Consider the following 26,519-nt stretch of genomic DNA (forward strand, 5'->3'; position numbering starts at 1 on the left):
GCCTTAATTGACAGCTAATTAGTGGACCGAATTGGCCCCCTCCAAAATTTGATCTTCCCAATAGATGGATCAAATGGATTATGCAATAAAAATTCAAATTTATAAAACTATGTGGGGTACATTTTGTTTTAAAGGGGTGTTAAAGGTCAGCAGCATTCCCTTTTGTGCAGTTTTAGAGTGGAAAATGGAGACTCCTCGATAGGGCCTTAATTGACAGCTAATTAGTGGGCCGAATCGGCCCCCTCCAAAATTTGATCTTCCCAATAGATGGATCAAATGGATTATGCAATAAAAATTCAAATTTATAAAACTATGTGGGGTACATTTTGTTTTAAAGGGGTGTTATAGGTCAGCAGCATTCCCTTTTGTGCAGTTTTAGAGTGGAAAATGGAGACTCCTCATTAGGGCCTTAATTGACAGCTAATTAGTGGACCGAATTGGCCCCCTCCAAAATTTGATCTTCCCAGTAGATGGATGAAATGGATTATGGAATAAAAATTCAAATTTATAAAACTATGTGGGGTACATTTTGTTTTAAAGGGGTGTTATAGGTCAGCAGCATTCCCTTTTGTGCAGTTTTAGAGTGGAAAATGGAGACTCCTCATTAGGGCCTTAATTGACAGCTAATTAGTGGACCGAATTGGCCCCCTCCAAAATTTGATCTTCCCAATAGATGGATGAAATGGATTATGCAATAAAAATTCAAATTTATAAAACTATGTGGGGTACATTTTGTTTTAAAGGGGTGTTATAGGTCAGCAGCATTCCCTTTTGTGCACTTTTAGAGTGGAAAATGGAGACTCCTCATTAGGGCCTTAATTGACAGCTAATTAGTGGACCGAATTGGCCCCCTCCAAAATTTGATCTTCCCAATAGATGGATCAAATGGATTATGTAATAAAAATTCAAATTTATAAAACTATGTGGGGTACATTTTGTTTTAAAGGGGTGTTAAAGGTCAGCAGCATTCCCTTTTGTGCAGTTTTAGAGTGGAAAATGGAGACTCCTCGATAGGGCCTTAATTGACAGCTAATTAGTGGGCCGAATCGGCCCCCTCCAAAATTTGATCTTCCCAATAGATGGATCAAATGGATTATGCAATAAAAATTCAAATTTATAAAACTATGTGGGGTACATTTTGTTTTAAAGGGGTGTTATAGGTCAGCAGCATTCCCTTTTGTGCAGTTTTAGAGTGGAAAATGGAGACTCCTCATTAGGGCCTTAATTGACAGCTAATTAGTGGACCGAATTGGCCCCCTCCAAAATTTGATCTTCCCAGTAGATGGATCAAATGGATTATGCAATAAAAATTCAAATTTATAAAACTATGTGGGGTACATTTTGTTTTAAAGGGGTGTTATAGGTCAGCAGCATTCCCTTTTGTGCAGTTTTAGAGTGGAAAATGGAGACTCCTCATTAGGGCCTTAATTGACAGCTAATTAGTGGACCGAATTGGCCCCCTCCAAAATTTGATCTTCCCAATAGATGGATCAAATGGATTATGCAATAAAAATTCAAATTTATAAAACTATGTGGGGTACATTTTGTTTTAAAGGGGTGTTATAGGTCAGCAGCATTCCCTTTTGTGCACTTTTAGAGTGGAAAATCGAGACTCCTCATTAGGGCCTTAATTGACAGCTAATTAGTGGACCGAATTGGCCCCCTCCAAAATTTGATCTTCCCAATAGATGGATCAAATGGATTATGTAATAAAAATTCAAATTTATAAAACTATGTGGGGTACATTTTGTTTTAAAGGGGTGTTATAGGTCAGCAGCATTCCCTTTTGTGCAGTTTTAGAGTGGAAAATGGAGACTCCTCATTAGGGCCTTAATTGACAGCTAATTAGTGGACCGAATTGGCCCCCTCCAAAATTTGATCTTCCCAATAGATGGATCAAATGGATTATGTAATAAAAATTCAAATTTATAAAACTATGTGGGGTACATTTTGTTTTAAAGGGGTGTTATAGGTCAGCAGCATTCCCTTTTGTGCACTTTTAGAGTGGAAAATGGAGACTCCTCGATAGGGCCTTAATTGACAGCTAATTAGTGGACCGAATTGGCCCCCTCCAAAATTTGATCTTCCCAATAGATGGATCAAATGGATTATGCAATAAAAATTCAAATTTATAAAACTATGTGGGGTACATTTTGTTTTAAAGGGGTGTTAAAGGTCAGCAGCATTCCCTTTTGTGCAGTTTTAGAGTGGAAAATGGAGACTCCTCGATAGGGCCTTAATTGACAGCTAATTAGTGGGCCGAATCGGCCCCCTCCAAAATTTGATCTTCCCAATAGATGGATCAAATGGATTATGCAATAAAAATTCAAATTTATAAAACTATGTGGGGTACATTTTGTTTTAAAGGGGTGTTATAGGTCAGCAGCATTCCCTTTTGTGCAGTTTTAGAGTGGAAAATGGAGACTCCTCATTAGGGCCTTAATTGACAGCTAATTAGTGGACCGAATTGGCCCCCTCCAAAATTTGATCTTCCCAGTAGATGGATGAAATGGATTATGCAATAAAAATTCAAATTTATAAAACTATGTGGGGTACATTTTGTTTTAAAGGGGTGTTATAGGTCAGCAGCATTCCCTTTTGTGCAGTTTTAGAGTGGAAAATGGAGACTCCTCATTAGGGCCTTAATTGACAGCTAATTAGTGGACCGAATTGGCCCCCTCCAAAATTTGATCTTCCCAATAGATGGATGAAATGGATTATGCAATAAAAATTCAAATTTATAAAACTATGTGGGGTACATTTTGTTTTAAAGGGGTGTTATAGGTCAGCAGCATTCCCTTTTGTGCACTTTTAGAGTGGAAAATGGAGACTCCTCATTAGGGCCTTAATTGACAGCTAATTAGTGGACCGAATTGGCCCCCTCCAAAATTTGATCTTCCCAATAGATGGATCAAATGGATTATGTAATAAAAATTCAAATTTATAAAACTATGTGGGGTACATTTTGTTTTAAAGGGGTGTTAAAGGTCAGCAGCATTCCCTTTTGTGCAGTTTTAGAGTGGAAAATGGAGACTCCTCGATAGGGCCTTAATTGACAGCTAATTAGTGGGCCGAATCGGCCCCCTCCAAAATTTGATCTTCCCAATAGATGGATCAAATGGATTATGCAATAAAAATTCAAATTTATAAAACTATGTGGGGTACATTTTGTTTTAAAGGGGTGTTATAGGTCAGCAGCATTCCCTTTTGTGCACTTTTAGAGTGGAAAATGGAGACTCCTCGATAGGGCCGTAATTAACAGCTAATTAGTGGACCGAATTGGCCCCCTCCAAAATATGACGTGCCCAATAGAAGGTTTGGTTAGATGAAAGCATAAAAAATAGTACATTTATTGTATAACTTTAACATTTCGTTGGGAAAGTCCAAGAAATCCTTTCATTACAAACAGAGAAGCAACCACCTTTTACTGTATGTGTTTGAGATTTTGATACCGCGGTTGAGAACGCGGCTAAGAACGCGGCTAAGAACGCGGCTAGGTTTTGGGCTCATAACGCGGCTAAGTTTAGTTTGGTGGGCGCACTCTTTATTATTGCCGACGCAAGTATGGCACCCAAACTATCCTGGTGGCCAAATACAAAAGAAAGCCAAATAGTCTGGTCCTTGGCGGTATTTTGATTTTGGTATGCCGTTTAATTTCTCTGTTAAAAGTGTTATTGTAAAGTTGTCAATTATCATTTTGCTTCAACCTCGAGTACTCAAACTGTAAATAACGTTTATTTTGTGTTATTTTGAGGGCCATTTTGTGAATAATAAGTCTACTTTCATTTTATGTAAAGGTAAAGCTTCCAAATGTCGAAAAAAAATTCAGTCTGATTAGTTGTCCAATTTCCGGACAACGAAGAACTTGAGGGTTCTTGCCTTCAGTGCTTCACACAAAAACTTTTACTTTTAGTGTCGACTTTTAGTAAACGAAGTGGGGCCGGGGTCCTACTAAAGCGCGTCAACAAGCGTCAACAAGCGTCAACAAGCGTCAACAAGACTCAACGGTCGTCAACGAGCATCAACACATTTTGTACATGCTTTTGAACATCAAAAGTAGCTTGATATGGTAGAAAAAGCGATAAAGAGGACCGAACGAAGTGGCTATCGCATCTCAGTTTTGCACTAGAATTTTTTTCCTTTTCTAACCTGAGGCTTTGGAGGATTTTTTTTTAAAGGGAAATAAAGTCAAAATTTCCTAACGTTCAAATTCACTTTTTTCCTTCTAATTTTATATTTTCTTCTCATGTTTTTATAAAATTTGCAGTCTACCGTAACGATAGAAAATGGGAAATGCGTTACGGCTGCCACTGCGTTTAGTAAAAAGTCAACAAGCAAGATTTGTTGGAAAAAATGTTTGAAAGATTCCCATATCGCGCCATCACTAATTTTTCCCCTTTACGCTTTAGCATGTTTAGTGACCTATCCTGTATCCGTCAGAAAGTGCTAAAAAAAGGGCCTAGGCCAGGGCCCGGCCTATAGGCAGTACAAGATGTATTCATGGGTAGCTTCACTTCAAATATATTTTTAAAGCGAATTGTTTCAATTTGCTTCACTCTATGTAGGAGGAAAATGAAATGTGAGGTAGCCTAAATGGTTTGTGTTAAACATGATTTTTTTGTAGGTACATGGAAAGCACATGGAGACGATAATTTTTTTAAATAATAATTATGTCGTAACTGCTGATGAGGGTTCACAATCACTCCACTTTCAATCTGTCAATCAGGACATGTCTGTTTTTCAGTTGTTGTTAATATGCCCATGTTATGTTTGTAACATATTGGACACCAAATGTTACAAACGTTAAGAGTTTTCGTATTTCCTCATTTTTTTCAGAATTTTCAAGTATTTTCCATAGGAAAGTCTGGTATTTATAACAAGAACCATTGATGGGGAAAAAAAAAAATCAGTTGTCAAAAAAAAGTAAAATAGATAACATTTTATCAGGAAATAGAAAAGTTCTAACCCCTTATGTTGCATGTCACATTTTTGTTGTCCATTTTGTGCCCTATTTTCACACTAAATAATTGATGAAAATTAATTCCCATGTCCAGTGGTCATAAAGTTATCTCCTTTATATCTCTCACTATATATGCACATGAGAAAACAATAAAAAAAGACCAAAAAGTAGCAAGAAGGTTATTCAATCTGGATCCAATTTTCTCACCCCAAAATCTCTCCAGTATCAAATACATACACATATACATGTATGTGTGCAAATTTGACTTCTGAAACAACAGAGCATGATGCGTCCGGAGCCGTATTCTTAACCGCCAGGCCATGACAATCCAATGTTGTATCTAGACGCTACTTCAAAACCACAGATTTCAAAGGGAAGAGAAAGATTGGGTACTTCAATAAAATGAACAATTTGATTAAAAGCCTTAAACTTATCATGCTACTGAAGCGTTCTGGTTGTATTGGCTGATTGTAAAACGCATGTTTGCATTGTATTTTTACAATGTGGTAACGATAGCATTTGAAATTGCATTACGGTCGTCGTAACGACAGCCACTACATTTTTTTTGTATAGATTGTCTAATTTTTAAAACATTTTCTGACAGGATCACATTCACATTTGGATTTGATGCGAGTATGTACACTAACTATTCAGAGTCACATGCATGCACGTAATCAACCCAAGCATGCCAAGGCTGCATAGGAAAGACATTGTTACTTCGGCACTGGACAGTTTCTTGACTATGCATCTACCACAGTCATCCATTGGGTAAGTTCTAGGCGAGAAGATGTTTCAGTAACCATGTTTTGAGATTAGGCCTATAACTTACAATGTACATGTATGTTACTACTCATGCTTTCTGTTCAGGAAAAATCTAGGAAAGATTTCCATATACGAAGTTCACTCAACACCCTGTTCAAGCCCTATGAGATTGGACTGAAAAATTCTAACTGTTTTCTAAGAAAATGCTTGTATTTCCTCACTGCTCAAATTGACTTTGATGACATGAAATTGCTATCTGGGGGCTTGTTAGTTAATACAGAGGAAAATTAGTGAACTTCGTATATGGAAATCTTTCCAAAATCTCTCCACTTGTGACACGTCTGAGCAACTTGGTGTGAAACCAAAACATGAGTGCAAATTTGCTTTTGAGCCCCCCCCCCCAAGAAAAACCCATTCATTAACGTTTTTACAGCTACCAACTGTACACGCACCCGACCAATCTGGAATTGTTGACCTCAAACCTTTTATTTCCGCATTTGGCTGACACAGTTCCCACACAGTTCCAGTTGAGTGTTACCATAGAGCTATATTAAATTACTGGACCGCCGACGCATACGTGATGCCTGCAGGGAGCATCCATGCTTGTGCACAAACCTGACGAAAACTCAAAATTTTGTACGGCTTTTGTTCGGCTATTTGCATATAGATCTGCGTTTGTATTCTATACAGCTACGTTATCGAAGTCGATGCACCCAAAACCAAAATGCACGATCGTTTCATTTTGCTGTACGGAAACAGCGCAATGCGTGTGCGTATTCGCTGCAGATGATCACAATGATGCTTTTTTTTTTTAATCGTCAGTTTGCTTGTGCGTTGCATTTAGAGTACACATACAAAATTCAATCCATCTAGTTTCATTATGTTCTAAAAACACGCACATGAATTCAAAATGTCTGTGCCCAGGACGGCTTCAGAGCATCTCCGCGCGCAAGAATAAGGAGTTGGCGCTCTAGTAACTTAATATCTACAAGTGTCGCTGAGAGTGTGAGATCTGAGACTATAATTTAACAAAACATGACCATGCACTTACTTTGTTTGCAGCATATAATCAACCCTAGTCAGAACTAAAGTTTGTGCTTAATAGCGATTGGTAGGATTCTCACCTCGGTTGAAAATACCCCCTCTTACTAACATGCATAAATAATTGAAAACATCACAAGCCAAATGAATTTGCAAAGAGTTCAGTGTAGTCTTTGCTCAATATTCCAAAGTCGTATAGACATGAAGGCTACGGATCACAGCTTTTCCTCTTTGTGTGTCTCCCTCCCCTTAGTGCCATTGATGACATTGTCCTCAATTATGTGGTGGGTGTTCTTGAAGATGTCGGGAATGACGATGAGTTTGATGTTGGAGATTTCGTGGAGATGATGGAGGCCTACATACCTGGCTTCAAAGACATCACCAGGTTGGTAGTGGTCACATTGTTGTATATTGCCGTGAATAATTCATGTATGTGGTTTCAGCTTCAAGTCCATTTTCTCATTTATGCTTCTCCAGGCCTGGAGTGCCAAACATAGGTTTGGGCCCGATTAGCCCATGTTTCAGGTCTGGCATGCCCATCGTTCGGGTCTGGTGTGCCCATGGTTCGACCAGGTGTGCCCATGGTTCGGGATAGTCCGAGTAACTTGGACCCAACTTAATGCCTTTTTAATTTTCGGACATGGTCTGGCGGTAGTGGGGTCCAAGCTAAACCGCATCAATCCGTCAACACAATTTTGTCATTGACCCAAAAACCAAACATTGCCCAACAAAAACATCAGATTTCAACCTCAAAACGGCTCCAAATAACTAAATACGCCACCTGAGGTACAAGTAGAGATCGATGATTAAGATTGAGGTACTGAAAAGTGAAATTTCCCATTCAATTCAGAGAGCTCCCCTCGCGATCATGAACACGTTAAATTTCCGACTCGCGTTATGTTTGAACGAGGCGATGTGGTCATCATGCCCAGCGTACATTCGATGGTTTCTGTACTCATGTATCCCAAGTGCGATTCTGTTACCGAGCGCAATGCATCGATTATGATAATGAGAAGACTGGATCACGTTTGTAAACACAAGTGCATTTTGAACTGTAAAAGGGAGTCGGGAACTAACTTGAACTGGTTTCCGCCCATAAAAGCTGCCCTAGTTCCCGACTCCCTTAATTATCGTTCGAAATGTACTTGTGTTTACAAACGAGATCCACTCTTCTCGTTATCGTAATCGATGCATCGGAGATATTCCACGGACACGGAGATATTCCACATGGTGCTACCGCAAACATAAAAGAAGCCTTATTATTTGGAGATGGTCAACATGGTCTTGTTTGTGATTTTGAGACATTCACTTTCATAAAACTCACTGAATTTCTGTTGTCATAACATACAGTGCCACAGTCTGCGAGTGGATATTTCAACTGTCGGAAGAGGTCTTGTCAGCAACGTATTCATTAGGTAAGCTAATTGACTTCAGCTTCACAGGAACATCAATTAGATCACTAGTAGGTATGGGGGGAAGGGAAAGGGGTACAGAGGGGGAAGGGGAACCACTGGGGCCATTCCCCCCCCCCCCCCCCCCCCCAAAAAACTTTTTTTTCTTTAATTATTAACTCCCCAGGTATTTTGGCTAGGAAGCAACTTCAATCCTGCAAAGTCCTCCAACTGCCTCCATGTAAATATTGCATACAGCCTCAGTCCTCCAAAACCATCCGTTATTTCTTGAATGCGGTCCTTGGAGGGGTGACCACTGCCTCAATCCTGCAAAATCCTCCAGCAATCACTGTCAGTATGTTGAGACAGTGCCAGTGACAACCTGGAGCAGTGCCAAGGATTTCCTGTATAATCTAGACCTAAATTTATGCACTGCTGAGCATAAACAACACAAGGTCTGGCCCAAGACCTTGAAACAGTGCATCCTTCAAAATTAAACACACATTTTTGCCATAAAGTCTCAAAACCTGCAAAATTGTCCGTTTTGCAAAGAGCATTTTAGAGGAGTTGAGAAGGTTAGGGTTAATAATTTTAAAAAAGGAGTGTAGATGACTACAGTGCTGTAGTCTGTGCATTGCCTTTGCCTCCAAAGATTCTGGACGTTGTTCCCCACAATGTTTTCACTACCAAGTGATCTCCCCGGCTGAATAATTCTTTCCTTCACTCGCTCGTCCTTTTTCCAGGAACTCCACCATCATCCCCACCATCAGTTAAAGAGAATACGACAACGAAAGAATCAGTCGCTCTTCCAGCATGTCCAGAGGATATTGAGCTTCCTTACAGTCCGTCGGAAAGCGTCAACAGACGACAGGAGAACATCAGCAGCTGCAGCAGTGTTAAGAAGGGGAAGAAGACCGAGTTTCGGGTATGCATGCTCTGGTTTATTTGAAGGGAGTGCCCAATAAACCGAATATTCGAATATTCGATCATCAACCGAATATCCGAATAGCATTAGGGCAAAACCTATTATTGAATTTACATCACCCTGATGCAAATTCTTTATAGGATAGTTTTGTTGCAGTAGCTGCTGCTACATCAGATTCAAACCAGCCAACTGATCCAGGCAAGCTTGGTGGTAGAGTGGTAAGACGTCTGCACTAGAAAGCAGGAGGTCGTGGGTTCGAGTCCCACACGAATGATTTTTTCTCACTTATACTCAGGGGGTAACACACTGAGTGTACTGTACAGTGTTTATACGTCAGTGAAGGGCAAAATCTAATATTGAATTTACATCAGCCTGATGCAAATTTCATCGTATGAATAGTTTCCTTGCGGTAATGCTGCTACATGTACATGAAATTTGAACCAGCCAGCCGATCCCGGCAAGCTCGGTGGTCGGGTGGTAAGACGTGTACACTAGAAAGCAGGAGGTCGTGGGTTCATGTCCCAACTGACTTTTTTTTTCTCACTATAACTCTGGGGTAACACACTCGGTATACAGTGTTTATATAGGGCAAAACCTAATTATGAATTTACATCACCCTAACTCAAATTCCATCTTATGAATAGTTTTTTTATTCAACTATTCAAAAAATCTAGCGATCTTGAGGAGTTGATAAAATACTCTGCATATGCGGGCAGCATGGTTTTATTGTTTGTCAAATGCTACACTTTTGTTCAATGCCACTTTCGGACGTGCTTTGAGAGCTATATACCTAGAGGAATATTTTGCTGAAATTTTCTTTTTAAAATCAGACAAACATCACTAAACTTTCTGTATGCACAAGAATCAGATTACACACGCATTCTGTAGCTCCTATGAGAGGTCTGTTGTTTTCTTTGAGGGTTTGATGTCTGCTCCAATTTCAGAAAACAGTGAGCAATGGGCCATCATCAAGAAATATGGACGACAAAATCAAGCTCCTGGCCGAGATGTTCCCAGACTCTTGCAAGGTGGATGTGAAGCGATGTCTGTCGGACTCCAACGGCGACGTGGAGCAAGCCGTACAGGCTATGCTTCAGGGTGACGGTTACAGCCAGACATGCGGTGGATCCTTAAAGGCCACTGACAAAATTGTGAGTCGGTTTTTATTATCTGTAAAATATAGTGCCTCGTAAAATGTGACTGCTTTGAAAAATCATTGAAAAATCCGAAAAATAATGTGAAACAACTTGTTGAAATTTGCCAAATGTGGTTGTGTAAAGATAATATACAACACTTGCTTTTCAGTAATGGAATTGATTTGGTGGTTAGTATTTTATAGCAAATTTTGTAAGGGCCATTCAGAAAAGTCAGTGTTTAAAAAAAGTTTAACAGTTTTGATCTGTTTTTTTTAGAAATTGTTGGTGGGTGGGTCAAAGGAAAAATGAAAATCGAAATTCAGGTTTCAGTTAAAGTAATTGAAAAAAAATAATAAAAAAAAAAAAGGGCAAAAAAACCCCCAGAAGCCTCTTTGAGATCATCCAACATGTCTGTGCTGTTCTGTTGTCATACATGTACATGTATCAGTCAACCTTGTTTCGATAGCCAACCTCCGCGTCTGGATAGTTCACCTCGTTCAAATGGTAGATAAAATTCAGAGATAGCATGCGTGACCCTTCGAGCATATGGGGACGAGGTTGGCTTAAGCGTAACATTGAAGTAGACTTAATTACAAGTCGGTAATGGTCCGGGGTTTTTTGTGGTACAACTCTTGCAGGCCAATACAGCACTACAACACAGTTGGATACAAAAGTGGCACTCACTCAGAGGTGAAACCAGGCTTGAATTGAAGACTAGTGCAATGCTGATATAATTTTTGGCGATAAAACATGGCCGCCATCGCGTTTGCATTTTTGTGCGAGATCCCGCAAGCCATTTTTTTTTTCTCTAAAATTATGTATAGTTAATTACCATAATGCGCTTGCATCAATTAGTTTTTTTCGTTCTTTCTTTCTTTCTTTTCCCGGACAACACTTCTCCGCAGGTTTTTACCTAAACGGTTCATGATATGAACCTGTAACTTTCAATATCGACCTTCATCCGAAGTGGTGCATATTACTCTGACGTCATAAGGTGTCAAATTACAAGCGATTTTAGCTACAAAAGTCTTGAACAAAATAATCAATGATGTTTGTGTTCTGTAATCAGATAGACCATTGATTGCTAAAAAAAATGTTGTCCTGTACGTAAACGCGCTTGACCTTTACTTCCGGGTCTACCGGGAGGTCAAAGGTTAGGTGAATCCAAAATGAAGACGTTAGCCTGAGATCATCAAAACAAAGCAAAAATTCTTCCGAACGGTTTACGGTATGATCATAAAACCTTGTGTGAACTTGTACCATGTTATGAAGATGTTACAAATTTTGTTACGTCATCATGACGTCATCAGGTATCAAAGTACAAGTGATTTAAGGGCAAATTTTGACAAAATAGTTTGCCCTACATGTATATCTTTTGAACTAAATAGAGTATTGTATCCGTTTTTCGTGAGAAACATTTTCTGTTCCCGGACACAAAACCACTTGACCTTAACTTCCGGTGTTACCGGAAGTGTAATAAAAATTGAATATAACTCAGAAGCGGAAGCATTTTACTACAGACATATATTATGAAAGTGTTTAGTGAGGAATGCCAGACACAAAAATCAGTGTGATGACGTCTTCATCCGAAACAGTATTTGTTTTCTCTAATTTTAAAACCATCGGTTCAAATTTTACCAAATCGCCCCGTGACATTCTCTGATTATTAACCACAGGTACCGGTAACTTGGCAAGGTTTCAAATGTATGACGTCATCAGACCGGAAGTTACTTCAAGGGGAATTTTAAAACGATCATACATGTATTTCAAATTTAATTCTATCATTAGATCCATGTCGTAAATCTTTGTAGCCCAAATAATGATCCATTACAATGTTGACCTTTGCTTCCAAATACTGTGAGGTCATCAAACCAGAAGTTACATGTAGGTGTTATTAATACATACAATTACATTTTCCATATATATTCATACATTATTTAACTTCACAATGAACATTTATCCACTCCAAACTAAATCAGTATTCACTTCCCATTTTTTACTAATAACGTCATCGAGCCATAAATAACTTGTATGTGTACATAGAATGTTTACTGAAATTTATCACACTGCTAAAGATACATTTTTTAAACAAAATAATTGATTGTACCGAAAAGGATTTAATTTTGTGATCCTTTAATTCTTACATAAACATATGCATTACTTAACTCGGCAGTGTTTATTGAAAAAAATTGCCTGCCTGACCACTCTGCGTTTGTAACTAAACAAATGCGAACTTCTAGTTAAGTATATTTTTTGCTTTTAAAAGAATACCCCATGAAAACAAATATTGCTGCACTTCTGAAGCATGTTACAAATTTGGGACAAATGTGGTAATTTTGGGAATTTAAAAAGTTACATGCATATCAAATAAGCACTTCTACTTTTAACACTACAAGTACAAGCCCCGAAATACATGTACATACAGTACATAGACCTACTGTGAGATACTAAATTCAATATTTTAACAACACATGTACATGTAAACTTTGTATTTGTACAATCCTATATCCGGTTCAAATTTATTTTATGTCTGTCCTGTTTGTGAAGTTGCAAACAGAAAGTTTCACATTTCACATGTCCATGCACTAGCATCAATAATGTACATTTTTTTATGTAGATAATATATTGATACAATTTTTGTACGAAAAAAAGTATTCCCTCCCTTTTATTTTGATCACTTGAATTTGCAATTCCATGTTGGTTATGTCTCTAAGCAGAGTGATACATGTACAACCGAGAGTGCTCTCTTCCTGTAGCTACTAATTTGTGATCAGGTGTGTATGTGATATCAAAGTCACCATACGTGCCCAAAAAGCCCCATTTCTCAATGTACTTGCCATCTGCACTGAAATGGCAAGTGTCATATGAGGCAAGAAGAAGGTAAATATCACCTGCATCATCACAACACAACCCACGAGGAGAATTGCAACTTTGATTAAACAGTGAGTTGCCGTGTAAGTCAACAGCCATCAGCAAGCCCTCGCTGCTATTGGTGTAAATAAGTCTCTTGTTGCTGAAGATCAAATATGTATCAATCTTTGGAGCAGGCAGTGTTCTGACGAGGGAACCATCTGGGTTGTGTAGAGATATCTGTTCCTGGTCCTTGTAACCCACTGCTATCAGATTGCTGCTGTCCACTGCCAGGCACTTCGGCGTGCCGTCCACGCCGGCCTCTTTACCTGGTAGGAACTGATGAAGGAGCTGGTATTCTTTGTTGAAGGTCTTGACTGCAGGATTGTCTAGGATCAGAAGTTGGTCGTCCTTGTTGATGGCTAGAGCTGTTGCTTTCTGTATGTCATTAGGGTCATGGGGTTCATTTGGTTTATCAGGGTCAGGTTTGTAGGTCTTTGTAGAAATCATCTTCCCCTCTGGATTCAATGTAGACAGTTTATTGCTGCCTGCCACAACCATTTCATTTGTGGAGTATGCTGCAAGATGTTCTCCACCATAAACATCTGTATTGTAGGTCTTCAACTCCCATTTCTCCTCCAAGAGCAGAGTCCCAAGCTGACCATCCTCTTCACTCTCTTTTAAGCCAAGGAATGACTTCCCATGCTTGATATCCAAACTCTTGTGCACCTCCACCTGCTCTTTCAAATCCTTCAGCATTTTCTTCTTGGTCTCCAGGATCTCATAGCGCGTTGCTGTAGTCATTACTTCTTTCACCTTACTCGGAGTCTGCTGTGGTGTTGCTGTACATGCAAAGTCTTTATCTCGTTTCATGGCGATGTCCCTGGCTTGTTTTTTGAGTTGTTTCTCTTTCTCTCTGATCTTGGCAATTTCTTTTTCTGCTTTGTTGGAAATTTGGTTGTACGTTTTGGCGAGCATCTTGTCAAGTCTGTAACGTGAATGATCTATTGAAACGGGGTTGGCAGAAGTGAATGCTTTAATGTACCCTTCTGTTTTAGATATGGATTCATTTAGTTCTTGGTTACATCTGCTGACCGCCTGGTCAATACTGACGTGAGAATGCATTGATTCTTTGTGATCAAAGGTCGTGCATTCATTGCATATGAGGACTTCACATGAGTTACAATACAGACAGAGATCTTGATCTGGATGCTTGCGACATTTGGGTACTTTCTTGAGTTCAGTTTCCTCTTCTTCAGACTCACCATGTAGCTCTGTCAAAGCCACTATCTTGTGAGCCTTCAGTGCTGCAAATCGATTGTGCGCCTTCTGGCAATCTTGACAGAGATAATGCTTGCAATCCATGCATCGAGAAATGGCTTCATTTTCCCCATCACATGTCTGACACAGGACTTTTAACCCCTGACCTTCAGTCTGTTCCTTTTGATTGACATCCTTTGATCCTCCAGGTAGAATGTCCACACCAGCTTCAGTCAGGGCAGTTTCCTTTCGACACAAGGGACAGACGATATTCTTGTCGTCCTTACTTTGTGTCCGTTTGAGTTCTTGCAGACATTTCAGGCAGAAGCTGTGTGAGCAGTCTAGCATCCTAGGATCCTTGTACTCAGTGTAACAGATGGGACATTCTTGAGGTACCTTCTGAGTCTCATCCAAGACTAGATCAGTCACACCTCCTTCTGCCATCTTGCTTAGTTGTACTCTGAAAGTGTGTGAAAAAAAAATGCCTTTGAACTGTCCACATATCGGTACATGTACATTTTGTAGATTGACTCATGTTCAGTAAGTCCACTAACAGTTTACAGTATGTAAATGTATTCCATTCAATTTGATTCTGTCCAGAAGAAAACAGCAACGTGTACTCGGTAGGTACATTGACAACACCACAAGTGTAAGTAAAGCACAGAATAATGTAGTGCCTCTGCATCTCATATGCCATGATGCTGAAGGCTGAGTGGCATGTGGGACAGAGACGAACAATATTTCTTCTGTGTTCCACAAGCACAAGTGGGATAACGAATGCAAGCGAACTTAATTCACATTAAAGATGGAAATACACCTGGCACTGTAAAGAAACTAAGCAGTTTTTATAATCATCCTTGTTTCGATATTTCTCGTTGAACAAAAAGAAATTCTGAGAAAGGGCCTACAAGTTTTATCACAGAAACTTTCCGGTTCAACTTGTTACCTCACTTGTGAACACTGTGTAAGAGAAATCATGAGAATGCAAATGCTGAAGCTCCTGAAACCCCAAAACGGAATTGTGCTCAGTGAGATTTTCAATGGTCATTGCAACACACAATTGAAATGCGGGGGATTTGCATCATTGCATTCAAGTGTGTGTTGCAATGCCCATGGAATGAAAATCTTACTAAGTGCAACTTTTAGTTTTGGGGTTTCAGGAGCTTTCAACGCTTGCGCTTTCGTTATTTCTTACGCAGTGTTCCCAAGTGAGGTATCAAATTGCACCGGAAAGTTTTCATGACAAAACGTATATTTCAGATATTTTGTTCACCGACAAATGTCCAAACAAAACTGCTTACATGTAGTTTCTTTTTGTGCCAGCTGTAATACACACAGAATAATACAACGTTGTGGACATTGATTGACCAATCAGGATCGAGGATTTAAGTTAACGGAATGTAGAAATAAAAATATTACGGACAGTTAATTCAGTGAGTCTGGGATACGTACCCCCAAAAGCCAGTAGCAGGGTGAGTAAAAAAAAAGGGAAACCCAAATTGTACCCCCTATTTTTTTTTGAAGTTCTGCATACACATGTAGTGCTTTTAAATCTAGGATGTAAAAGCCCAATTCGTTCTTTTAGCGAAAGAATCATTGAAATCGCTCATGTACTTTTCCAGTTTGGAATTTTGAACACAAACACCCTTTTTTTTAAACCTTGTCCACGGATCACACTAAAGATACGTAGACCCTTATCACAGCATTTATTTAAAAACCAATGTTAAAATGATACGTCCAGTTAGTGAAATATCACGCTTTACAATGACAAGAGTTTAAAATCTTGCTTTGCCTTCAACTTGGACACCTCGGAGATGTATGGGATTATTCTGATATCATTTTCAGGATACGACATGGTTTCATTTTCACGGAAATATCACGTACCTTAAATGTGTTCCGTGTATAAGGTTAAAAAACAGTGTTTCTGTTCCGAACTTCCACAACTGGAAAAGTACATGTACATGAGCGATTAGAATGATGCTTTCACTAAAAAGAAAACTCATTAATTGGGCTTTCATATCCTAGATTTGGAAAACGCTCCATGCAGAAATTCTTTAAAAAATAGGGAGCACCATTTGGGTTTCCTCTTGTTTTAACTCACCTTGTATAGGCTTATATTGGGGTGCAATTTATACTGTATTATTATTTTTGTATATTTCTCATGTTAGCTGCATTATCATTATTCACTTACCGGAAAGTAGCTGCTTTAGGTACCGTTTGAAAGGCTCTTCCTGCATGCAGTCTGTTGGCAGAATCAGCCACACCCTTTTTGTGCACTTCATGTACATGGTACAGTACACTGTATAACAGCACTACCGTACCGTACCGTACGTTTTGTACACGTCCATGTACATGTACAATGCACAATGTACATGTATGTATTCATATCATGGTAGTGCCTCACTACCACAGTCAAATACAAGGTCACTGCATAGCTGTTACGTCACAGTTAAACTGTTTTTCTCATGAACACAATTTCTCGTATTGGAAATTCCTGGTTGGCATGAATAGCATTTCATGAGACACTGTCTGTGACCTCAAGCATACATGTACATGGTTGTGGAGGTACATGTACATGTACATGACAAACAGTACTTGTACATTGTACCCGACTGCTCTTGTGCATGTACCGTACATGTACCGTAGGTGTGTGGAACCATGAGGGCAATTCCACGGTTTGATGGACATGGCTAAGAAGAAAACGTTTCATTTTTTAAAGGGGCACTAGGTCCTGAAATCCCCGAAAATTTCATGTTTTTAGATCGTTTACTTATCCTATTTCAAACATCTGGTTCAAAGGAAACCAACCTAATGTCTTACCGTTCCCGAGAAAAAGATGAAAAAACCTCAGTTGTTTACATCGGACACGACGGAGTACGAATAAGCTTTTCCTGTCGTTTTCACTTTCAGTCAAAGTACGTACGATATGTAGGCCTATACACAGCACCGTGCTCGCGAACAGCGCATGGTGACCAATCACCAACGCACAAAATATGGTTTCTTAAAAGTCCGCAAAAAGCGAATCACTTTACGGATGAAATCACAACTAGCATCAAAACAGCTCAAATTTTGGGGTCACAAAAGTGGACCCCGAAATTCGTTCACGCACGTATAATACAGGAATAACACAAAAACGCTCAGTTTTGAAAGGATAGTTGTGGGAAGGTTTATATCTTACTTTTAATCGTTCTTTCAGACTATCATCATTTTGTTCAAAGCGTGTTTTGTAGCCCAATTGGGCTGTTCAAGGACCCTGTGTCCCTTTAACCCAGTTTCATATATTTGTTACAGATTAAACATCCAAGTATGAGAAATTAACAAAGAAAACCCAATTTTTTGAGAAATCATGTCATAAACATAAAGTGAAAAATATACAAAGAACAGAAAATATTGGTAAAGTTTAAACCTTGATTGCTATTAATGCCATTCATGCAATTAGAGATATTTCAATCGTAACCTTATTTAGTAGCATAATCTCCAAAACATATGTCAATCCACAGCCGTCATCCATTTTTAGATGTCAGAAAGTAGCATTTTATACCTTTTTAGGTCAATGCAATGTGAGTATTAACCGAAAAATATAAAAGTTATATCTCACCAACATTTCTAATGAATTAAATTTTGGTTTTTAGGATTTTCATCCTTTGCATGAACATAGATATTAAATATAAGTGTTTTGTTGACACAAATACACACATTTAGGCAACTAACTTTGGTAATGTGAGTAACTTTTGTAACGTGAGTAACCAAAAATGTAACGTGAGTATTAACCAAGTACTTCCCAAGTCACCCAAACTACATGTATACCCAAACTGACTTTTGCTTGAAATGTTTATTTTGTTGATAACTGTTTATCTTTAACCAAAGAACCTCAAGCATTAAAGATATATGTACTTGTAAGCATATTTTATCCTGTTTATGGTGCAAAATGGTATTTGAGACAGCATTTTTTTTTAAAATTGAATCCAATTAATAATAATAATTTATAATTTATTAATTTATAGTGCGCAAATTCCATTTAAAATGTGTTCAAATGCGCATTACAGTCATAAAAAAATAAAAAATAAACAGACGTATACGCAAAGTTCAACAATACAATGAACACTGATACAGGGTACAAAAAATCAATAAAAAGCTCTCATAAAAAGATGGGTCTTAAGTAATTGTTTAAAAACATTAAATTAAGTAATTGTTTAACAACAATTAAAGTATTTTATCAAGTTTATGTTGTTGAATGCAATAAGGGAGTGGGGTGGGTTGGTGGGTCAAAACAGTTTTGAAAAAAAGATCAAAATTTTTAAACGTCGACTTTCCTGAATGGCCTTAACATTGACCTGTTTGAAGTTTTGTATTCGTAGATGCTGGGGAAAAAAATACCCGTCTTGTAGTCTGGTTCCCTGACCCTACTTCAGACAAAACAGAGCAATTTATAGATAGGGAATTGTCGGGTCAGCCGCAACCAGACTAGCTGGCTTGCACTCGTTTGCAGATGTGTAACTGATTACAAACTAACTAAATTTGGCAAAAATTGAACTAACTAACTTTGGTAAATTTAAGGCATTATTTGAAAAAGGTCTGGTTTTTCCAACGATGGTCGGCCGACCATCGTTGGAAATTGATACAAAAATTCCTCTTTTCTTGAAAATAACAGCACACCAGGTGCCATATGAATTCACAGGATGCTTTAGATTGTTCACTTACATTGAAGTAAGGTTTTTCATAATACATGTATGTAATGTGGTAGTTTTTTTCTTTTCTGCAAATATTGTAAATACAGTAACCTCCGGCTTTAATTCTGCACTGTCATTTTGGGGACCCCCAAAATGTACAGAGCGCATGCGTGTAAGACTAGAGCCTAGAGTATTGATGTGCTCACAGTACAGTTAATTCAATACAGGAACCCCAAATGGACAGAGTGCATGCGTGCAGGACTAGAGGGGGTATTGCTATTGATTTGCTCACAGTATTGGGGCAACCCCTTTTTGTTTGGGCACGTGACGGTGGTGTATTTTTTTGGGATGCCGACTTATACTGAGGAATTTTTGTGGTTTGAGGAAATAGAACTGAAAGTAACGCACCAAGTTGGGCGTAATGGCAACTAACAGAGGCCGACTTAAAAATGAAAATTTCAATGGAACTGCATTAGAGACGATCAGGAATTTCGTCAGATAGCCAGTTTAAGCGATATAACAAGTTATACTATGTCAACTTGGCCGGAGTTTACTGTACATGTACCTTCAAATATGTTGTGGAAAAGGTTGCATTGAGGCTTGCATTTTAACCCACCTCTCCAAAACAAAACGATGATGCACTCTTGGACAAGGTGGCTGATTACATTGTATATCATCTCAAATTTTTATTTTTTTTATGACAGGCACAGGGTGTTCCGGAAGCATCATCATCATCATTATCTGTCACCGATGACAACATCCAGCTTCTTCTTGAGATGTTTCCTGGTTCCAGCGAGCTGCAAGCGAGGCAGTGTCTGTCCATCGCTAGGGGGGATCTGGAGCAAGCCTCACAGGTCTTACTGAACCTACAGGAGTCTGGCAAGCTAGAAGACCAGAGCAGCAGCATCTCGGTAAAGCATTGAATTCATTGAGTGGGCCATAGTGGTCACAGGAAGAAGGGTAGCCGAGTTACACACAGTGGTGTATCCAGAGGTGGGGTGGCAGAGGGGGCTCCTCTCCCCCCCCCCCCCTTCCCCAATTTGTTTTACTCAGCAATTATTTCAATAAATAGTTAAAGAGTTCTGACATCAATCCCAAAAAGAAAACCCGCACAAAAACCATTACAATGTGCCGTGAAAATGAGCATATAATTTGCAGTATGCATAATAACGGTCAGTTTTTAAGAGCGTTCCCATTTGGAAAATGGGTACTTGCTAGCCAGCCCACGAAAAGAGGCGACACCTTCCATCCACGGATCACCGGTTTATTTTCTTTTCTGATAACCAGATCAATTAAAAAAATATGTTGTTGTATTATAACTCCACAGTTACGGATCGAGAAGTCGTCTGTGAGAAATGAGACGCATGTAAAGGAGTCCCTGTTGGAGAAATACGGGTATATTGACACTGATGAAGATAGGAAGAATCATAGACCTATGGAACCCAAGAAGGTACTGTAAGAATGAATTTCCTATACTACAGGCCTTGCTATTCTGCAGACTTTGATATTCTAGAGATCCCTTTACCTCCGTTCCCTGTACAACATGTATCAAAAAAATGCAAACAAAATGGAATGCCAGACATAGAATGTGTAACCAACATAGATAGTATCGGTATGATTTGAAAGATACGCCTTACCACTTTAAAATGAGACATCAAATGTCCAAATCTGTTATGTTTGACAGAGTTATGAGTAAATTTTCCAAGGGAAGTCGAATTTACCACGGAACCAAGTTACAGATTTTAGTCATTGGGATGAAGGTAGCCTAATTGCCTCTGTGTGGATAATTGCCTGGCCTCTTAAAAATGTGTTTAGCGAGTAAATACTATTCTAACCACTTTCTTGCTATGAGGTGATAGCAAGAAAGTGTTTAGAATTATGTTCACTTGCTAAACACAGTTCTGTCGGCCAGGCAAATATCCACACAGAGGCAATTAGGCTACCTTTGTCCCAATGCTCAAAACTTGGTCCCATGGCCAATTTGACATCTCCTTGAAAATTAATCATAACTCTGTCAACAATTATCAGATTTGGACATTTGATGTCTCATTTTAACGTGAAAGGCGTATCTTTCAAACCATACCCATATTATATATGTTAGTTACTTTCGTTATATTTTGCATTTATTTTTGATACACACTGTATACATCTGCTTTCCTTCAGTTTCCCCAACTTCACACTTTCCTGGCCTGCAATGTTTCTTATTAGGGACACTAGGTCCTGGAACAGCCCAATTGGGCTACAAAACGCGCTTTGAACGAGATTGTGTTAATCGGAAAGAACATTTAAAACTAGGATATGAACATCCACACAACTATCTTTTCAAAACTGGGCGTTTTTGTGTTATTCCTGTATTATGCGTGCGAGAACGAATTTCGGGGTCCACTTTTGGGACCCCATCAATTCAAGCTGTTTGGATGCTATAGTTGTGATTTTCATTCGTGAAAAACCACATTTTTTGCATTGGTGATTGGTCACCGCTGTTCCCGAGACACAATGTGTATGTCGTACACTGTATGAGAAAGACACGAAAAACAGATTTGTACTCCGTCGTGTCCGATGTAAACAACCAGGGATTTTTCTCCTTTTCTCGGAAACGGTAAGACATTAGGTTGGTTTCCGTTCAACCAGATGTTTGAAATAGGCTAAGTAAACAATCCAAAACATGAAATTTTCAGGATTTCAGGACCTAGTGCCCCTTTTAACAGACTTTGCTCTGCAGATTTCCCAATGCTGATTTCCTACTCCACAGATATAAATATTCTACAAATTCCGAATTTGCAGAATTTCCTGTATTAAGATCATCTGGTTCTGCCGACCATCGTTGGAAATTGATACAAAAATTCCTCTTTTCTTGCAAATAACAGCACACCAGGTGCCATATGAATTCACTGGATGCTTTAGATTGTTCACTTACATTGAAGTAAGGTTTTTCATAATACATGTATGTAATGTGGTAGTTTTTTCTTTTTCTGCAAATATTGTAAATACAGTAACCTCCGGCTTTAATTCTGCACTGTCATTTTGGGGACCCCCAAAATGTACAGAGCGCATGCGTGTAAGACTAGAGCCTAGAGTATTGATGTGCTCACAGTACAGTTAATTCAATACAGGAACCCCAAATGGACAGAGTGCATGCGTGCAGGACTAGAGGGGGTATTGCTATTGATTTGCTCACAGTATTGGGGCAACCCCTTTTTGTTTGGGCACGTGACGGTGGTGTATTTTTTTGGGATGCCGACTTATACTGAGGAATTTTTGTGGTTTGAGGAAATAGAACTGAAAGTAACGCACCAAGTTGGGCGTAATGGCAACTAACAGAGGCCGACTTAAAAATGAAAATTTCAATGGAACTGCATTAGAGACGATCAGGAATTTCGTCAGATAGCCAGTTTAAGCGATATAACAAGTTATACTATGTCAACTTGGCCGGAGTTTACTGTACATGTACCTTCAAATATGTTGTGGAAAAGGTTGCATTGAGGCTTGCATTTTAACCCACCTCTCCAAAACAAAACGATGATGCACTCTTGGACAAGGTGGCTGATTACATTGTATATCATCTCAAATTTTTATTTTTTTTATGACAGGCACAGGGTGTTCCGGAAGCATCATCATCATCATTATCTGTCACCGATGACAACATCCAGCTTCTTCTTGAGATGTTTCCTGGTTCCAGCGAGCTGCAAGCGAGGCAGTGTCTGTCCATCGCTAGGGGGGATCTGGAGCAAGCCTCACAGGTCTTACTGAACCTACAGGAGTCTGGCAAGCTAGAAGACCAGAGCAGCAGCATCTCGGTAAAGCATTGAATTCATTGAGTGGGCCATAGTGGTCACAGGAAGAAGGGTAGCCGAGTTACACACAGTGGTGTATCCAGAGGTGGGGTGGCAGAGGGGGCTCCTCTCCCCCCCCCCCCCTTCCCCAATTTGTTTTACTCAGCAATTATTTCAATAAATAGTTAAAGAGTTCTGACATCAATCCCAAAAAGAAAACCCGCACAAAAACCATTACAATGTGCCGTGAAAATGAGCATATAATTTGCAGTATGCATAATAACGGTCAGTTTTTAAGAGCGTTCCCATTTGGAAAATGGGTACTTGCTAGCCAGCCCACGAAAAGAGGCGACACCTTCCATCCACGGATCACCGGTTTATTTTCTTTTCTGATAACCAGATCAATTAAAAAAAATATGTTGTTGTATTATAACTCCACAGTTACGGATCGAGAAGTCGTCTGTGAGAAATGAGACGCATGTAAAGGAGTCCCTGTTGGAGAAATACGGGTATATTGACACTGATGAAGATAGGAAGAATCATAGACCTATGGAACCCAAGAAGGTACTGTAAGAATGAATTTCCTATACTACAGGCCTTGCTATTCTGCAGACTTTGATATTCTAGAGATCCCTTTACCTCCGTTCCCTGTACAACATGTATCAAAAAAATGCAAACAAAAATGGAATGCCAGACATAGAATGTGTAACCAACATAGATAGTATCGGTATGATTTGAAAGATACGCCTTACCACTTTAAAATGAGACATCAAATGTCCAAATCTGTTATGTTTGACAGAGTTATGAGTAAATTTTCCAAGGGAAGTCGAATTTACCACGGAACCAAGTTACAGATTTTAGTCATTGGATGAAGGTAGCCTAATTGCCTCTGTGTGGATAATTGCCTGGCCTCTTAAAAATGTGTTTAGCGAGTAAATACTATTCTAACCACTTTCTTGCTATGAGGTGATAGCAAGAAAGTGTTTAGAATTATGTTCACTTGCTAAACACAGTTCTGTCGGCCAGGCAAATATCCACACAGAGGCAATTAGGCTACCTTTGTCCCAATGCTCAAAACTTGGTCCCATGGCCAATTTGACATCTCCTTGAAAATTAATCATAACTCTGTCAACAATTATCAGATTTGGACATTTGATGTCTCATTTTAACGTGAAAGGCGTATCTTTCAAACCATACCCATATTATATATGTTAGTTACTTTCGTTATATTTTGCATTTATTTTTGATACACACTGTATACATCTGCTTTCCTTCAGTTTCCCCAACTTCACACTTTCCTGGCCTGCAATGTTTCTTATTAGGGACACTAGGTCCTGGAACAGCCCAATTGGGCTACAAAACGCGCTTTGAACGAGATTGTGTTAATCGGAAAGAACATTTAAAACTAGGATATGAACATCCACACAACTATCTTTTCAAAACTGGGCGTTTTTGTGTTATTCCTGTATTATGCGTGCGAGAACGAATTTCGGGGTCCACTTTTGGGACCCCATCAATTCAAGCTGTTTGGATGCTATAGTTGTGATTTTCATTCGTGAAGAAACCACATTTTTTGCATTGGTGATTGGTCACCGCTGTTCCCGAGACACAATGTGTATGTCGTACACTGTATGAGAAAGACACGAAAAACAGATTTGTACTCCGTCGTGTCCGATGTAAACAACCAGGGATTTTTTTTCTCCTTTTCTCGGAAACGGTAAGACATTAGGTTGGTTTCCGTTCAACCAGATGTTTGAAATAGGCTAAGTAAACAATCCAAAACATGAAATTTTCAGGGATTTCAGGACCTAGTGCCCCTTTTAACAGACTTTGCTCTGCAGATTTCCCAATGCTGATTTCCTACTCCACAGATATAAATATTCTACAAATTCCGAATTTGCAGAATTTCCTGTATTAAGATCATCTGGTTCTGCAAATAGATTTCATCAACAGTGAAATCTTAACTGCAACAACGTAAATTACAGGCTTCAAGTTTTCCTACTTTTGCTATTTTTTCCTTTTTTTAAAAAAAACTTTGCTCCTACTTTTCCTGCTGTTTTGGAGTACTGCATCTGTACTTCCATGAGCTTGGGCCAAATAAGAAAAAAAGGCACGTTTAGTTCCCGCCCGCTTGCTTTTTGGAGGCCGCCTACTTTTTTTTCTGCTAATATCAAACAAAAACTGACATTATTTTGGCGTCTTTCTCCGTTGGATGTAGCCCACATAAAGCTGGTATGTCATTTCTTGAGTCCAATGGCGGCCATTAAAAAAAAAAGAATTGGCGGCCAGCTTGAAAAACAGCCCGGTCGGGCGGCCATTTTGGAGGGGGAAAAAAAAGAGCCTCCTACTTCTTTTTTTTTCAAAAAGGCAGGACGCTAAACATGTTTTTTTTATTTGGCCTTAGTGGAGGATGGAGCACAGGTGTTGTGAGTACAGAACATGCCAAATGATGCTGTGGGCATGGGACAAAAGTCCTACTTTTATCCTGATTTTGACCTCAGAAGTATTCTTAGATTTTGATCCTACTGTTCTTGTTTTTTTCTCCGGGGTCTGCTTAAAAGCCTGAAATAAAGCAGGCACTTTTAGTTGAATGAACAAACTTTTTCTGGTCAAAATAATGGCCCACAAATCTGACATCCGTAAGCAAAAGAGGAAGAAAATCACTGTACTATATTGTCTTGTCAGTGCAACAAGATAGCACCTCGATTCTGCAACAAAGTCCTATCTCGCGCATACACACTCCATGCAACATACTCCATGCAACAACGTTGTATCTCGACGTCCATGGACTTTGTCTGTAAATCCTTGTTATTTTAAGCAAGATATGACCTTTTGACATTCTAAAACTCGCTCTTTCAGTGAATTCACGTAAATGCTGTTTTTGGAGATACAACCTTGTTGCACGGACAGGACGATATGATTCCTAAACCACAGTTTCCTTCTGACATATTTGTTTTTTGAAAAGGAATCAAATTCTTCCTCTCATTGCTTACAAGAAGTCAAAATTAATGTGTGGGCCATTTCCTCACCAGGCTGAATCATTCGAATTCGAGAATTAGAAACAAATTTTATGAGAAACTTGATTTCCCTCGTCTTCTACATGTTCTAGGAGAAGAAGAAGATGGTGCGCTACATCAACAGCCAAAAAGTGACGACAAAAGGGAGAGGTTCATCGAGACCAAGAAACCAGAATCAGAAGAGATGAAGAAGACTTACTGTAACTTAAAGCCGGCAAGAAAATATCACTTCCACTGAAATTTAAACAAAATGTTCCTATATCATGTTGTCTTGTGCAAAAACAACGAAATCCGTGGCCAATTCGATTTGTTGTTACATCTTGACCAAGGCTAAGTTCTTGTGTGCTTCATTTCATTGGGGCACAGATGCAGAGACATTATTTTGATCTGGTAGGCTGAAGTTTACTCAAACGGGCATATATTTTTATATTCTAATCTTGGGCAAATTATAATGGGAGAAATCAGAGATTTTCATATCCAGTTATCCAATTGTTTTTTTTTTTTTTAAACCAAATAACGGGTATCTGATTTCACCTGAAGTTCTTATTCAGCTTGCAATCACGCCAACAAAAAGTGACAAATGAGTTGCCGTATGCAATGTCCTCTACAATGGTCGCATATAGTTTGCAGGATTCAATGATCACTTGGCCTTTGCATAATCACCTCAGAGTTGTAATGATGAAAAACTGGATGGGAAGTCTCTGGTCAGTCGAATGAGCAAGGCCATTCATAAA

The 26,519-nt window shown here is 39.0% G+C and overlaps 1 protein-coding gene across 5 annotated transcripts; it reads left to right on the plus strand.

The window, feature by feature from the left end:
- The first annotated feature begins 3,532 nt into the window (after nucleotides 1–3,532).
- Nucleotides 3,533–26,295, plus strand: LOC119722755 (CUE domain-containing protein 2-A-like). 5 transcript variants are annotated; one of them, XM_038193053.1, is made up of 9 exons: nucleotides 3,533–3,641; nucleotides 5,565–5,728; nucleotides 7,017–7,148; nucleotides 8,114–8,178; nucleotides 8,898–9,079; nucleotides 10,018–10,230; nucleotides 19,700–19,906; nucleotides 20,323–20,445; nucleotides 25,878–26,295. In XM_038193053.1, the coding sequence occupies exons 2-9, from the start codon at nucleotides 5,625–5,627 to the stop codon at nucleotides 25,971–25,973; spliced, it is 1,122 nt and encodes a 373-aa protein (XP_038048981.1). In that variant the 5' UTR covers nucleotides 3,533–3,641; nucleotides 5,565–5,624; the 3' UTR covers nucleotides 25,974–26,295. The 5 variants fall into 5 exon arrangements, with proteins under 5 accessions (XP_038048981.1, XP_038048985.1, XP_038048984.1 ...); XM_038193057.1 differs by having other exon boundaries at nucleotides 19,706–19,906; XM_038193056.1 differs by having other exon boundaries at nucleotides 10,024–10,230.
- Nucleotides 26,296–26,519: the final 224 nt, after the last annotated feature.

The sequence above is a fragment of the Patiria miniata genome, unplaced genomic scaffold, assembly GCF_015706575.1.
Source record: "Patiria miniata isolate m_02_andy unplaced genomic scaffold, ASM1570657v1 HiC_scaffold_16, whole genome shotgun sequence".
Lineage (NCBI taxonomy): Eukaryota > Metazoa > Echinodermata > Asteroidea > Valvatida > Asterinidae > Patiria > Patiria miniata.

What these genes read in the sequence shown, in the direction of transcription:
- LOC119722755 (XM_038193053.1), top strand. Translation starts at nt 5,625, where the DNA reads ATGCACGTAATCAACCCAAGCATGCCAAGGCTGCATAGGAAAGACATT. An exon ending in CTACCACAGTCATCCATTGG is followed by an intron (nt 5,729 to 7,016) that starts GTAAGTTCTAGG and finishes CCCTCCCCTTAG; the next exon opens with TGCCATTGATGACATTGTCC. An exon ending in TAAAGGCCACTGACAAAATT is followed by an intron (nt 10,231 to 19,699) that starts GTGAGTCGGTTT and finishes TTTTTATGACAG; the next exon opens with GCACAGGGTGTTCCGGAAGC.